General features: G+C 46.7%; 1 protein-coding gene across 1 annotated transcript in view; it reads right to left on the bottom strand.

Annotated features, from left to right (window-relative positions):
- Positions 1–16,747, bottom strand: part of MTAP (methylthioadenosine phosphorylase) — a 384,186-nt gene that overhangs the window by 56,268 nt on the left and 311,171 nt on the right. Inside the window, exon 7 of the mRNA XM_086961491.1 lies at positions 16,086–16,208. Coding sequence (XP_086817617.1) covers positions 16,086–16,208 — 123 coding nt within the window. The remainder of the gene's footprint in view (positions 1–16,085; positions 16,209–16,747) is intronic.

The raw sequence follows: 16,747 nt of genomic DNA, 5'->3' as shown, positions 1-16,747 counted from the left end.
GTCATCGAGATGGTTCAGCCAAGTGCTTAATTTGTAAAATATGAAGTGCAGGTGCTCAAATGTTTGTTGGTGGTCACACCTACTTTCCTCCGACTCCACCCATTTCCTCCACTGGCTCCACCCACTTTATTAACTCCCCCACATCCTCAAAAGTCAGATGTAATATGAGGTACAAACACCTGTTAGTAACAATTCAGGGAAAGGGTGGAAACGGTAACATGACTATAGCACTCAGGAGAGGGTAAAAAGTAAGTGGTAGGAAGTGGTAATACCGAGACACATACATGTATTAAGTAGAGGGGCTGGGGCTGCTGTAGTAATAATATAACGCTAAGAGATATCCGGTGAAGTGCAACAAACAGGAAATAAGGACGCTAAAAACTGTGGACCAACAGCACTACTGAAACGTGCCAGAACATTAAGCAGACTGTCGCGAGAGTACAGTAACCATTACTACCCCATCCCAAGTTTCACAGCAAGTCCCTCCCCCACCCAGACAAATGAGTAGCTTACTAATGCGTTAATGTTCAGCAAATTGCTGCTGTCCATGTAGCCGGTGTCTCCCTCCACCCAGCACACATCCTGTCTCGGGACTGTCATCTGAAAGCATTGTACTTCACTGTACTCTGCTCCTGAGGGCTGAACGGACTCGGACACAGCAACAGCTTGCCCCCGTGCTGCATAATGGCATGCAGATGGCCTGGAATGAGGTGCATCGGCAGAGCTATTATTTGGACTTAAGACAGAAATATCTAGGGCAAGGCACCAGGAAGTCACGGTTAAGGCGACTAGGCACAACGCTGCACGTGGAATTTGTGCACGCTATGAGTTATAGAGCCCATGGTGGAAAGTTTGTTTTCTTAGTCTTTGTATTGGGCTTTTGAGCGTGTAGTTGTATGGTTTTGCATAGGGCACAATCAGGGGACAAGTCCTATAAAAAGACATGGGCGGACTGACCAAGTAGGACAATATGCAACTGACCTCATGATGTCACAACATAGCGCTTAAAAGCATATTTCAGTGGGTCCCAACTTCTTGCCAGGGGGGACGGCGTCCACCCTGTGAAAAGAGTGGGGGGTGTGCAAAGCCCTACAGTGTATTTTGCTGTCCTGCACCCGTCCAGGACAGTGCTAATGGTTAACACAAGCCGCATGAACAGACCAGTGCGTGAAATGCAAATTAACATCATGTTTCAGTAAAGATACCCCTTTAGCTGTGTTTTTTGTACAAAACATAAATTTCCCAAACGGGCAGCATTTTTCAGAGACGGGAGAGAAATTGCAACAGCATAACACAGGTGAACCATGAACAGTCGGGACCTACCTTTCTAAGTTGATTCTCTCGCACTTTCAACTGGCCACAAACTAAAAAAACCAAAAACGAAGAGCAAACTCCCAAGCAGAGGCATGCTGGGCCAGCGAAGACAGCAATGATTTAAATCCAATGGTCACTGCAGCATAGGTATGAAATTTTAAAAGCTCAACGTTTGCACCATTCCAGCTTCGAGAATGTGAGCGTTTCCAGAGCTCATCTGCATACAAGTCCACTTCTTTGAAGCAAAAAAGGTGCATGAAAAACATAACTTTTTACTCGGATCTCTCCTCCTGTCGGAAGTTACAAGTTCTTTTGCTCCTGGCAAATTGTCTTTTTTAAAGCAAACACCACTTCTGTCTTTACTGTTAAACATCCTTATCTTACTCCCTCATCGGCAAGAGCATTCCTGCGGCCCTCTCGGGATTTTTAAATCTCTCTCCTGCCGCCAAGCCTTTTAGTTTACCCTGGAAATCATGCGTGGTTTGGTGCGCGCTTTTATCACGCTTTTGATGAGCAGGGCAGGGTGGACGGCGATTTGAAAAGCAGGGTGGACGGCGTCCACCCTGGAAAATAAGTTGTGGGATGCCTTCCACCCTCGTAGTCCCCCAGCTCGTGCCCTGACAGGAAACGTGAAATAGAAGGTGCTGCACCTCGCACTTACACCTCTTCTTGCAGTGGTTGCTCCCGCTCCCGGGGCTTGTAAGGGCAGTCCGGTGGCTCCATGGCAGACAGGGTTCAAGACTTAATTAGTAGGCAGGGAGCCATTGTATCATTTATTTTGAAATGTTCCCTCTCGAAATGAAAATGCCCGCCTATTTCAACTATCAGAGTGAAGTCAGGATCACTGTAGGGGCAGGAAGCAGGAGCGGAGAGGCGGGCGGAAGTTAGCGAGTGGGGGGAGGTGCCTTTACGAGAGGGCTGACCTGCTCCGGGGGCTGCGCAGCTTTTCAAGCAGGAGGGACCAGGGACGTGATTACAGTCAGGGAGAACTATGTATATTCCATTAGCCTTCGGGAGGAGCATTGACATGCACTGCTCAGCTGAGTGGCAGAATGTGCCTCAGAATAAGGCATGCGCCTAAGCGGCATACAACTTTAAATATTTTACGGCATTCACTGGGAAACATGGGTGAACTTAAAGAAGTCAATATGGAGTGTAGACCCGGCCCTAAGAATTAAGTGCCGGTGCTAAGCACCGGCACAAATTAAGCACTGGTTCAGCCCTACTTCCCTATGCATAATGGTGGAGGATGCCGAGGTAGGGATGCACAGCAGACTCCTTAAAACGTTGTTTTCCTTGACCTGTAAAGAGTTACTAGTGACATAACTCCGCACACCTCCACCTTAGGTTTCAGCAGATACTTTTGCTTTATAGATAGTAACCATATCTTTAATGGGACAGCTTCCAAGGTAACTAGAAAATCTAAACACCCCATCACAGACTCTTTTCATATTGAGTCTCGTATTACAAATATGATCACCCAAGTGTCCTTTTCAGAAAACAACATGCCTAGATTGCAGAATGACCTAACCTTTTCTATCTGAACACGCTCTAAAATAGAAGGATCTTGCATTCCTGAGGGTTTTCCTGCAGGTCATTGTAAATGCCTTTGACTTGTTAATTTTTAATTTCCTAGAATCCATAAAATCTGCAAAGAAGTCTATTAGTCTCTGTAGCCCAACTGAGCTCCATGAAAAGTACTGCGCTGTTGACATAAAGGATGGGCACTGGGCGGCCTGCAACAATCAGCGCATCAACTTGAAGGGACTGTAACGTGCCCTCAACCCCATTTATGGGCAAAGAAAACAAACAAAGATTTGCAATGCAATAGATCTCACATTAGTGACTGTATGAGCTATTAACATTGCAAATTAAAACATTTGTAAAAAAAATTTCTTTGTCCAAAAATATCCCAGCAGTAGCATAAGTAATGAAACAAATTCCACAAAGCATGGAAAAGGGGGTATTACCACAGTCTGTTACTAGGAGTCCCTGTGGAGTTGTTAAGGGACCTCTATTAGCCACATAGGGTACTGCAGCCTTAATGAAATTAAAGAGAAAGATTGCCGCTGAGCATTTGTTTTAACTTGTTTGTATTGGAAGTGAGATTTTTGTTAGCTTGTATTTAAAAAATGCACTTTTGTTGTTTATTTAGCTTTCTTTGTGAAATAAATCTAAATAGACAACGGTGCATTTTTAAAACTCAAGCTAACAAAAAATGTATTTCCAATATAAACAAATGGAAACGTATGCTCAGCTGCAACCTTTCAGTTTATAATTGCATTAAGGGTGCAGTACCATACCAAATGCCCCACTTGAATCTAAAAGAGGGCGATAGTTTGCCATTAGGACCAAACTGTACTTTAGCGGAAAGATTCTTGTATAACCCCGCGAGGAGACTGATAATTTCCATGGGGTCCCCATAAGAGAGTAGGGTGTGCCACAATATCACGTGATCTACTAGATCACATGCACTAATGAGGTCTGCAAAGCACACATGGAACGATCAGTCTTCGCTCTCGTATACTTCTCCGTCAGGAGTTAAGATTTAGGCATTGCTCCACCGCCCTGAGTCCCTTCCTGAATCCGTCCTAGGCCTCAGACAAAATGAGTTGTCGCTTGCCCATTCCTCAAGTCTCCTTACAACAACCCTTCCCAGGAGTTTAGCGGAGTAATCCAGTAGGAAAATGGGACAGTAGCATTTTGGGTCTGCTTTATAACCTTTCGTATATATAGGTACTATGAAAGACTTGACCCAGAAAGAAAGAAAAGTACCCAGTACTGCAGCGTTAAAAACGCTCTCCCATTCCTAAAGAGAATTAGCTAGTAGAAGGGTAGATAAGACTAGCAGGTTATGATCACTAGCTATTGTTGTATCACTTGAACGCTAGTAACCATCTGATTAAGGCTTGAGCTGGGTAGAATATGATCGATAGTGGAATGATTGCCCCCACCCACAAATGTATGTGTCTGTGTGGTGCTTACACTCATGGCTTCTTCTAGCAATTGTAGGTCATACCTATGCAGCATGGTATTCAAACCCTACCCAACATCAGAGTGTTGGAAGTGCAGAGTTCCCTCGCCAGCCCCATTTGTGAAGCCACATACCCACTTTGCTGAGTGGCAGCATCTTTGAATATGAAAGTGCCCATCCCATATATTTGTTCCTTCTGCCTTCTCGGCGTATGAGGCTCTAAAACTAACAGGCATGTATTCCATGTAATGATGATAATCCGCTTATCAGTTTGCTGGATCGAAACGCCGTCAACACTGTAAAACACCTTATACACTGAAAAGTTTTGTTCATTCAAACTGTAAAGGTGTATTTTGCTATTTGTTCTTTTTGTCATTGTTTATTTCCTGTGTGCAACAAACCAAAAAGCTTTGCCTGAGCCCCCTGTGTTTCCCTTCCCCCCCTGTTTTGTATTGGTTAAGTAGGGCACAGGCTTGTGCCCCATTTTATGTATTGTTTTGTAAAATGTCTGCATAGTCTATTTAGTAAATATCAGACCTCTGTACGGCTGGACATGTCCACTACTGTTGTTTAAAAGAATTGACTCCCATGGTTCCTGGTCGACTTCTTTGGGTTCCCTTGTTGCTTTAAAATACATCCCATATATTTGAGCAAACATTTTTAAATTGCACAATAAATGAGTCACGGTCAGTTTGCAAAGCTCCTACCACCCCAACAGGTGTAGAATCAAATACATTGCTATAATAGTTGATAATGATCACATCAGACACCTTCATTAAAATTCAACCACAACAAATTTAAGATAGGGAGAGGATGTGTCAAATTTTTTCATTGTAAAAAGAAGTTAGTGAGAAATCAGAAGCTGTAGCCCACCCTTTTCTCGATCGTCCAGAGATGGGATGGCTGGCATAAACAAAGAGGAAAATCCTTTGCCGTGAAGAGGGGCCATCTACCATGTTTCCCAGTTGCAGAATGTGTGTGTAGAACTGGTGATTTTGAGCCCATAAGCATTTAATTTGTTCTTCAACCCTGCAATATTCCATGACACAATAACACACATCCCATTAAAGCCTTTTTGAATCATGGGATTGGAATATATAGCCGCCTGGCCCGGACTTCTACTCGGGCCCTACTACATCCTGAGGAGTAGGTGGGCGTAGTTGGATAGGCAGCAGCAGCTATTAGAGGCTTAGTAAGGGAATCTATATTTTGCAGACCATTCAGGAGCTCATACCTCTTAGAAAGTACAGGATAGGGAACCTGATTACCCACAGAAGAAAGGGCTAAAGGTCGGGGAAATGATCCTTCACGTGGATGGGACAGATATTTATAGGAGAAACCAAGGGGGAGAGGAGTCACATAAACCTCCATCAGAGGAGTAAAAGAGGTGTCATGCAAAATCATCGCTGCAAACCTTGTGTGCCTAAATTTTATGATAATACAATCTCCCCCACATGATTTTTGACTGGCCAATCCAGCACACCCTCTGTATCAGCCTAATTTGGTCTGCAGGTGATATAGGAAATAATGATCTGGACTGGAGCCAGTGCAGAACCTTATTTCTTAGTTAAATAGGTGATTAAGCTGAGCCCTCTAAGAGTGGGGGAACATTTGCCATAATTACTACGTAAGGCAACATGCAGGGGTAGATCAATCCTATCTAAGCTGGGACACCCAGGCCCTCTTTTTTGCTTCTCCATGGCTTTCACGGCCTGTGCCGTGTTTCCTGTAGCTGCTGTTGCTTTTAAATGCTTATCTGATGGAGTGACTGCATTATGGCAGCTGCTGGGGAGATGTATTGTGTAGACGGCCTATGACGAGAGGATCTACCTGTACCTTGAACCTCCCGGGAGGCGATCAGGTCACCCTTTATCCTCACCTCAGAAGTTCCCTTGTGTACACAAAGATGGAGTATGGTGGACTGGATAGGCTGCACAGTAGACTGCTGACTATACTCAGCTGTCCTACCTGATGGGGAGTTACAGGGATTATGGGGCCCTGAAGGCTGTTGTACACGATCTGGGGAAGATGATATGCTGCATATGGTAGTCCCCTCCATCCCTTGCTGGCACTGATGCATCTTAAGTGGTGTAGTGGAAAGAGTCACATCTTTTGTTTTAAGTTCATTTCGTTGCTCTTCAATTCGACCCAGCCTAGAATGTAAAGGGGTAAACAAAGTACATAAGACATTACGGCCATTCTCCAATAAGGTGCTCCAGAAGAGCTCTAGTTTTTCAATAATCGAGTCTGTTAGGTGCTGGGTAGAAGAGTGTTTGATGGGGCTGACTTTCGAGGCACCTTCCTCCTTTTCTGTTTCATAGGGGGCTCGTTATTGCTCTGTAGAGAAGTATTCAGACCAGGGGAAAAACCCAGCTCAACAGGAGTAATGTCAGCGATGGGAGGTGGGATTGATGAAAGTTCAAATCCGTGATCCAAGTAAGGCGACCCCTCACACCCTGGTTCCATCGAAGGTGCAGAATCTAACCCTGCCACCAATGAGCCTGAAATGCAACGTTTCACTTGCTCAGTCTCTTTATTCTGGGCCCCATTGCACACTTGATAAACCCATCAAGGGTTGAGGACAAGAAACCAAGTTTGGTTTGGGTGGTTATTGCATGTTTCCCCATTTTGATTGCGAGTTAAATGCCAGACTAGGCAAAGCACCAGACACTCAGGCTAAGGCTTAGGAAATTGTCATACTTGATAGACAATATATATTCCCTAGGCTCAGCCTCACCAAAAAACGCCCCTCAAGCTAGGCAGGGAACAAATCTGGGCAAGCAGGAACCTCGTTATGTAAATGTAACAAACTTTTCACAGTTAATGTTAATGTTAATGTTAGGTGGTGTTTTGTATAGCGCTCGGCTACTCTGAGGAGTGTCCCGGCGCTTTTAGTGACCTACAATGGAAACAGGGTGGCAGGCGGCAAGGGGGAAGGCCTACTGAGCAAAAAGCCAGGATTTAAGGTCCTTCCTGAAGGCCAACAGTTTGGTATTCATGCGAAGAAAAATCGGCAAGGAATTCCAGAGCAGAAGCGCCAGACGTTTGAAGGATCGGCCACCAATCTGTACCCTTCTTATAGCTGGGACCACAGCCAGGGCCTGCAACTCTGACCTCAGAGATCTGGCAGGCTGATAGAGAGCCAGCCGCTTCTGAATGTATTTGGCCCCAGTGGCATGAAAAGCCTTGTGGGCCAGAGTAAGTGCCTTGAAAACTATCCGTTTCCGGGTAGGCAGCCAGTGGAGAGTGTACAGGAGGTCAGACGCTCTGGCTCGCCTATGTAGGCCAAAAATGGCCCGAGCCGCCGAGTTTTGAACCACCTGTAAACGTTAGAGAAGATACTCCGGCAGGCCCAAGTACAGGACATTGGCGTAATCGAGCCTCGATCCAATAAGGGCTTGCACCGTAGTTTTCCTGTGTGCCAATGAGAGCATGGGAAGGAACTTACGGAGCATCTTAAGGAGGCCAAAACATGTTCCTGCTAAGCCAAGAATCTGGGACTTCAGCGTTAGGCCGTTATCAATTTTAACTCCAAGATTCTTGGCCACCGTAGATGCCGCCGATGGAGGGAACATATTTACCGGCCACCTGTCCTGCCAGCTTGGATCAGATCGACAGCCGAAAAAGAGCACCTCAGATTTATCTGAGTTACACTTGAGGCTGTTAAGCTGGAACCATTTAAAAACAGCCCCAGGCACCCTCGGATGTTCTCACCGTCGAACTCAGACCCCTTCCTACACGTGAAGAGGAGCTGAGTGTCGTCGGCATAGGACACGATCTGGGCCCCAAAAGACTCTGCCAGTGCCGCCAGAGGGGTCATAAAGATATTAAAAAGAGTCGGGCTCAGAACAGAGCCCTGGGGAACTCCGACCTCCAGTGGCGGCACTTCCGCAGAATAAGGGGGGGCCCAGACCGCCTGACAGCGGCCCACTAGAAATGCCTCATTAGTACCTAATGAGGCAAAACTGAGGAGACATCAAGAGGTCAAGGGTGTGGCTCCGCCATGCCTCTTCCTGGCACAAGACAGGCCCGCCAATGGCCTGGCCCGCACACCTCCAGCGTTGCAGAGACTTGCAGTGCACTAAATGTCGCTGTGAGCATCACAGGGTTTCTCCTCCCGCCCCTTTGTAGGTAGGAACTGATTTCATGAGACAGGTAGCCCCTCTCGTAAGGCCGGTGGAATCTACATTTGTTTAACAGCCTTGGTCTACATGACTAAGATTCCTATCTTGGCTGAGAGTGTCCATGAAGAAATAGTCACTTACAAATAAGTGTATTTTTAAGATACAGTCCAAACACTAGTGTTAGTCAGTTGTCCGGTCTGATATTTTGGATGCGAAGAGACTCCATAATCCTTCTGATCTATTATGTTCATATAAATACGTCAGACTTAAGCTGAAGCCTAGATTTTTTTAGTTGAGGGCCTGGTGAATATGTTACAACACTGTTTGGTTGAGGCACCAATGATGCGGTTTAAATGTAATCCTCCCGTTCACTGTGATCTATAACCCCTACTGAAAAGAAGTCATCATGAAGAAGCTGAGTCTTTGGGCACCCCAATGGTAGACTGACTGAGGGAGGTACCTGCCCCAAATGTATTGAGCCTAGGTAGTGATGCTTCTCACCAGGATACTACCATTTGTAAAGCCATTATTTCCACCAATTCTATCCCCAATACTTCCATCTGTACAGCCACTATTCCTCCCCAACCCCCTTCCCTGTACTCCTATTATTTTTTATATGCTCTCATGGAATATAGCAGGAATTAGGGGCACGCTGGAGAACTCGTCCTGGAGGACTTTTATTAATAAATTTGATCTATGGTTTTTCCAAGAAACTTGAACTGCTGAACCCCTTTATAGATCAGGATATATAACCTACTATGTAGCTGCTCGTAGTACTGGAAAGGGTCGACTATCAGGTGGGCTTCTTATCTGAGCAAAAACAAGTATTAAAGCTAAATAAGACCCCTTCCTCCAATTTCACATGACATCATGGTGATATCTATCACTGGTATTGACTGTTGTACTTACTATCTGTACAATGTTTATAACAGGATGATTAAGGGTGGGGGGGAAACAGACGATTTGGGACCTCGCTTATTACAGGGCTTCTCTTGACTTCCTTGAGAATGCGATTTTGCGGGCGACTTCAACACTACATATGATCCCTATGACATAGGTAATCAATCTCCCTTAAGTGAAGAAGACGATGAATGGGGATACTAGCTCTCAACGTTGCCCCAGTAAAGCAATGGACTGGCGCTGCATACCAACTTCTGTTTTTTTACCTTGACATGTGGTTTGAGGGCGTGTAATGGCCGCTCGTCTTCCGACCCAAATGCTATGCATACTTTTAACCGTTCAGGATGCTCTAGTAGAATCGATTATATTCTAATTCCTGTCCAGCTTTGGAAATATGTAGCTGATTTCAAGATACTAACCAGGGACAATAGTGATCACAGTGCCCTCCATTGAACACTGCATGATTTTTTTTTTATCACTTGTTAAATGGCCCCATATCACTTGCCTCCAATTTATTGGCATCTAATGATAGGAGTAGGATTAAATGGAGCCAAGTAGTTCATAACCGGCTCACTTGAGATTGTATGAATTGGGCCTTTAGGGAAGCATTGCTTGAGATAGACAGGGTAAGTCTCCTCAAACTAAAAGGACCATTAATGGACCTCAAGCATAACTAGGATAAACAAGAGCTTATTTGAAACTCTGGCTAAGTGCTTCACACGTGCCTATACTATATAACATTAGGGGCCTATATCAATCCAAAATGCTCTTGGTATAATAAGCTGTCTAATAATAAAACAAACTTTCTTCTTTGGGTCGAACGCTGGGTGAAGCATCTTTATCAGACTTAAAAGGAAGGAGTGTAAAGCAACTCAAGCAAAAGCGTTACGGGTCTGGGAAACAAAAGTATGGGAAAAAATCTACGAGGCAGCTGTATCAAAAGATACAAAAAACTTTTGGAAGTTGGTTCCAAATGGTAATGAGAGCCAGACACAATTCCACCTGAGGTCTGGCATGCCCAAGTTACAGACCTGTATCAATTACAGTACATTTCTGTGGCTGTTGGAGTTATGCAGCCTCATGATGCAACTTACCCCTCAACAGGTTCTATAGTGATGGAGATGAGGGACATATTGGAGGCAGTCAAGGCCATTGCCCCAGGAAACGCAGCTGGCCCTGATGGGATCCCGGGTGACCTCCTTTTGGCAGATATTGAGACCTGGGCCCTTTATTTTAACAAATTGACAAATTACATTTTGAAAGGGGCTAGTGTCACCGCTAGTTGGAAGGTGGCCCAAATTGTGCCGGTCTATCAAAAAAATCCAGCGCGATTCCCCATTAAACTATAGGCCTATCAGCCTCATAGATGTAGCCCAAAAGGTTTTTGCCAGACAACTACTGGGAAAATTGGATTCTTGGATTGAGCAACACCATGCCCTTTCCCCTTTGCAGGCGGGTTTCAGAAGAGGAATTAGTACGATTGAACAGATTTTTATTGGAAAATTGTTGTTGTGCAAAAGGTCCATCGCTATCAGTCTTCGATGACTTAAAATCAACATTCAATTTAGTCCATAGAGCACACCTGTGGTCTTTCTTGAGGAATAGTAGAGTTCCACCTGACATCTTGAATATGCTGGTTTGTCTCCATCAGGATACCTATGCCCAAGTGAGATGGGGCCCGGCAGGGGAGTTGACAGAACGGATTGATATTGTCCTTGCCCCAACTCTTTTCTCTCTGTATTTTAACGATGTAATATCTTATGGGGCAGATGATCTGAACAATGCTCCTTGTTTGGATGGTAAATAAAACTCCCCTTCTTCTATTTGCAGATGACACCCTTTTGATATCTAACGACCCTAGTGATTTTCAACGTTTGATGAACAAATTTGAAGACTATTGCACTGAACGAGGGCTCACTATAAACCATTCCAAAACCAAGTTTATGACCTGTAATCCCCATAACACATTTAGGGGCTTGATTATTCTGGGAGATGCCCTTTAGAGAGGGTTTGTGAGTTTGACTACCTAGGGGTCAGGCTTCCTAAATCTAAAGAGTAGTTTAAATCTAAGCCACTGTTCTGCCGTAATACCCAATCAATCAATCAATACATTTGCAGAGCGCGCTACTCACCCGTGAGGGTATCAAGGCACTACTGCTCGAATAACTAGGTCTTGTGCTGTCTCCGGAAGGTGAGATGGTCCTGGGTCAATCGTAGGTGTGCGGGGAGGGAGTTCCACGTCTTGGCAGCAAGGTAAGAGAATGATCTTCCTCCGGTGGTGGTTCTGCGAATCCGTGGGACGGCGGTGAGGGCGAATCTGGTGGAGCGGAGCTGGCGGGTGGGAGTGTAGAACGAGAGGTGGTAGTTGAGGTATTCGGGGCCCATGTTGTGGAGTGCTTTGTGTGCGTGGGTGAGCAGCTTGAACGTGATCCTCTTGCTGACGGGGAGCCAGTGCAGGTTTCTCAGGTGGGCGGATATGTGGTTGTGGCGGGGGATGTCGAGGATGAGTCGTGCGGAGGCGTTCTGTATGCGCTGAAGCCGTTTCTGAAGTTTGGCTGTCGTTCCTGCGTATAGGGCGTTCCGGTAGTCCAGTCGGCTGGTGACGAGGGCCTGGGTGACCGTCTTCCTGGTTTCGGTGGGGATCCATCTGAAGATCTTTCGGAGCATGCGCAGGGTGTTGCAGCATGAGGACGAGACTGCCTTGACCTGGTTGGTCATCGTGAGGAAGGAGTCCAGGATGAATCCCAGGTTGCGGGCGTGGTCCGTGGGTGTCGGTGCGGTGCCCAGCGACGTGGGCCACCAGGAGTCATCCCAGGCGGATGGGGATTGTCTGAGGATGAGGACTTCCGTCTTGTCCGAGTTGAGTTTTAGTCGGCTGTGCTCCATCCATTCTGCGACATCTATCATTCCGTCCTGGAAGTTGGCTTTGGCGGTGAGGTTTTGGTGAGGGAGAGTATCAGTTGGGTGTCGTCGGCGTAGGAGATTATGTTGATGTTGTGTTTGCGTGCGATGGTGGCGAGGGGGCTCTGGTAGATGTTGAAGAGGGTTGGGCTGAGTGATGTGCCCTGGGGTACGCCGCAGATGATCTTGGTGGCCTCGGAGCGGAAGGGAGGGAGGCGGACTCTCTGGGTTCTGTAGGAGGGGAAGGATGTGATCCAGTCTAGAGCCTTTCCTTGGATCCCAGAGTTGAAGAGGCAGGTTGTTAGGGTGCGGTGGCAGACGGTGTCAAAGGCTGCCGAGAGGTTTAGGAGGATGAGAGCGGCTGTCTCTCCGTTGTCCATCAGGGTCCTGATGTCGTCGGTGGCTGCGATGAGGGCGGTCTAGGTGCTGTGGTTGGCTCGGAAACCGGACTGGGATGGGTCGAGCAAGTTGTTTGCTTTGAGGAATGCAGTCAACTGTTTATTGACGGTCTTCTCGATGACTTTGGCCGGGAAGGGGAGAAGAGAGATAGGGCGGAAGTTCTTGAGGTCTTTGGGGTCCGCTGTTGGTTTCTTCAGAAGGGCGTTGATTTCTGTGTGTTTCCAGCTGCCAGGGAAGGCGCCTGATGTAAAGGAGCTGTTAATGATGTTCCGGAGGTGGGGGTGCGATGATGGTGTCGGCTTTGTTGACGATATGATGAGGGCATGGGTCGGCGGGGGATCCGGAGTGGATGGTGTTCATGATGCGGGTGGTATCTTCAGTGCTGATGGACGTCCATGCGCTGAGACTGGTGGTGGGGGACGTTGGTTTGGTGGCTGGGGGCGGAATATAGGGTCCGAAGCTGTCGTGTATGTCTGCGATCTTGCGGTGGAAGAAAGCGGCAAGGGAGTTGCAGAGGTCTTGCGACGGTGTGATGTCGTTGTTGCTGACGCTGGGGTTGGAGAGCTCTTTGACTATGCTGAAGAGTTCCTTGCTGTTGTGGGAGTTGTTGTACAGCCGCTCTTTGAATGATGTCCTTTTGGTGGTGCGGATCATCTGGTGGTATTCGCAGGTGGCGCTCTTGAGGGCTGTCATGTTTTCTGATGTCCGCTTGTGGCGCCAGGCGATTTTAAGGGCGTCTGTGAATCATGAGGTTTTTCTGTTGCTGGTCTTGCCTGGGGGTTTCTTCAGTGGAGCGAGATCGTCGACGCAGTTGGTGATCCACTGTGTGAGCTTGTCTGCTGCGTTGTTGGTGTCAGGGGTGTCGGCAGGTGGGTTCTGGTTTAGCAATGTGGTCAGCTGGTCAGTGGTGACTATGCTCCAGCACCTGCGGGGGATCTGTGGCGTGCGGTGGTGGGATGTGTTCTTCTTGAAGGTGAAGTGGATGCAGCTGTGGTCGGTCCAGTTAAGTCCGGTGGAGTGGCTGAAGGCAACGTGGCAGCTCGCAGAGAAGATGGGGTCGAGCGTGTGGCCGGCGTAGTGGGTGGGCGTGTCCACCAGTTGCTTGAGTCCGAGGTTGGCGAGGTTGTTGAGCAGGGTGGTGGTGTTGTTGTCATTGTTTTTCTCCAGGTGGAAGTTCAGGTCCCCTAGGAGGATGTACTCTGGTGAGGCTAGGGCGTGCGGGCTGATGAAGTCGGCGATGGTTTCGCTGAATTGTGTCCGTGGGCCCGGGGGTCTGTAGATGAGCGTTCCTCTGAGGGTGGTCTGGGGGTTGATGTGGATCTGGAAGTGTAGCTGTTCGGCGGCGGTGAGTGTGTCTTCGGTGTTGGTCGTGATGCTGATGCTGTTTTTGTGGATGATGGCGATTCCTCCTCCAGTTTTGTTGATGCGGTCCTTCCGGGTGATTTTGTAGCCGTCCGGGATGGCTATGGCGATGTCGGGGGCCGAGGAGGCGTTCATCCAGGTTTCCGTGAGGAAGTCGACGTCTGGTGTTGTTGTATCAAGGAGTTCCCAGAGTTCGACGGCGTGTTTGTGGACGGAGCGGGTGTTGAGGAGGATGCACTTGAGGTGGTTGTTGTTGTTGCTGTGTTCGGTGGGCGGGGTGTGGGTTCGGAGGCAGGAGAATTTGCATGCTTGGCAGGTGAAGGGTCCGTGGGTGCGCTTAGGGGTGGCTCGGTTGCAGGCCGTCCTGGGTTGAGTGCGGTGAGGGTGGCGGTGTCATACTTCAGGCGGGTGCCCTGGCCGTGGCTGGGGACAGGGGTTCTGGCGCTGGGTGCGGTTCTGGTGCTGGGCGCGGTCCAGGCACAGACGGGTTTGCCTTTGGCGCGGCCGCTGCGTGCCCTCTATAAGAAAGCGAAGTGGGAGGGAGGGGCAGCTGGGAGGCGGGAGCGGGGTGGCCAATGGGCGGGCGTGCAGGGAAACAGAAGGAAAAAGTGGGCGGGCCACAGGGGAGCAGCGTCCGGGAGCGGGGGGCGGGGGGGGGGGGCACCGAGGGCAGGGGCGTACAAGAGATTGATTGATTTTTTTGAGGCGTTATAGAATGTCCCAGACCAACCTATTTCTCCTGCAATTGAGGTCTATAAAGCTAAAGCAGAGGGTAGTGCCCTTTATGGTGCCAAAGTATGGGGCACCTCAAACTTGACGAGATTTGAAGTAGCAGAGAATATCTTTTTGAGATCACCGACTAACCTCCCTAATAACACTCCCTCCACTAATACCATTAAGAAGGGACATGGCCTTAAACTCAATAATACACAAGGCCCAACTAAGGCAGTTACTCTACTGGAGAAGGCGGAATTATTCTGGAGACCTGGAGGATTATAGTGAAGCCCTGAAGGAGGTGGCATCACTGGCTGGTTGTGCCAAGATCAAATAGCTATCCTATTAACCAAAAATTATTGGTTCAAATTGGTTTAGGGGAGTACTGGTCCTCAGCGGCTACCACGATTAGTCTGTCCAGGTATGCACTTATGGATGCATATTGGGCCCATGTCCATTACAGGAAATTCCAGAATGTAACTGAGGGGTCACTTCTCTTTTTTTTTAAATGTTAAACCTAATTCTCAATGGGAGCCTTTTTTGGATTTTATTAACCCATTACCTGCAAAGACCCTCTTCCTTACATTTCGTTATGGCACTTTACCATTAATGTCTTTACTGGCAAAATGGAGCCTTTTGAATAAATGCTACTAGTGCTGTATGCCCAGTTTGTCAACAAGCAGATGAATCACTAGTGCACTTTCTCTTTTTCTGTCTGGGTTATATCCGCCCCAGGAAAACATGGATCATACCTTTATCCAAGCAACTGTGCTGTCAAAAACTTAAGGTTGCCATACGGCTCTTCCGTACAGAAACTTCACAGACAGCTGTTTGTACGGTATCAAAATATAGACAATGGAGATGGTTCATTAGAAGCTAGGTAATTGAATGATTAATACAGCTGGTCTACTAATTCATTGTTTTACTCTGTTAAAGTAGGCTCCTACAGACTCTTGAAATATGAGGTTTTAAGCTTGTGTTTTTAACTAATGTATTTTTTAACAGAATTGATTACTACTGACAATCCTCAGGGGGTAACTAGATAATGCTATTTATTATATCCTAAATGTATTATTTGATGACTGGAAAAATGTTTAAGTGGTATAGTTTATAGAGTGTTTTTACACTGTTGCCTGTGAATTTATATGTATTGCATCTGTTTAAGTACTTTTATGGGTGGATAGCCCAAATAAAGTATTTAATGATGATGATTTGTGTTTCCCTAGTGATATCATTTCAATTCAAAAATCTGTGTGCTAATCTGTAAGTTAAAACATGTTAGTAAGAAATTTGACGAAATCTGAAAGGAAAAACACCCCTTATTTTGTCATAGAACAGTTTACTGCAAATGCATTGTCCTTGTGAATTTGAGTTGGGAACGCTCAGCAGAAACTTACTTTCATACTGTTCACTGTTTCCTCCCAGTCCATCGATGCTATTTGAGGTATTGCAGTAAGAAGTATACTAGTTGCTTTATTTGCATTTTCCTTCAGAGTCTTTAACACCTTGTCCACAGAAACCTGAAACCACAAAAAGGAGATTAAGAATATTTTCAGGGCAAGACTTCAAACGACCGGATATACAATTATTTCCTTTCATAAATACACACAGGTGTTCTGGTCTGTAAACATGTGAAAGTTTGTGACCCTTGTATCCGAACTCAACTGCCTTTCAGATATTTTATATTTAAGGAATTAATAGCTACATGGGTACTAGAGATGGCAGTAGTTAGTTAAGTGCCAAACAGCTACAACCGTGCTATTTGCAGCTGTTACTCAGAAGTGTTTTGGGGGCTGCTCAGTAGGGCCCTTGAATGGACTGCATGCTCATATTAGGCAGGGCAAGAAGGCTGGCGGAGGTCAAAGGGCTCTCTGTGGGTATATGTCCCTTTCACCAAGACAGCAGTGGCAATTGTGGATTAATCTACACAACCTTCAAGCAATTCACTGTCAAGAACATAGCAAACAGTCAACACGTGGCACTTGCAATGAAAGCTTATCTATATCTATACTAATATTATAAAGAGAGAGCCCAAACCTTTGAGGCGAGTAATCTCAGG

The sequence above is a fragment of the Lissotriton vulgaris genome, chromosome 3_1 (genome assembly GCF_964263255.1).
Source record: "Lissotriton vulgaris chromosome 3_1, aLisVul1.2, whole genome shotgun sequence".
NCBI lineage: Eukaryota > Metazoa > Chordata > Amphibia > Caudata > Salamandridae > Lissotriton > Lissotriton vulgaris.
This window is presented reverse-complemented; position numbering and strand designations above follow the sequence as displayed.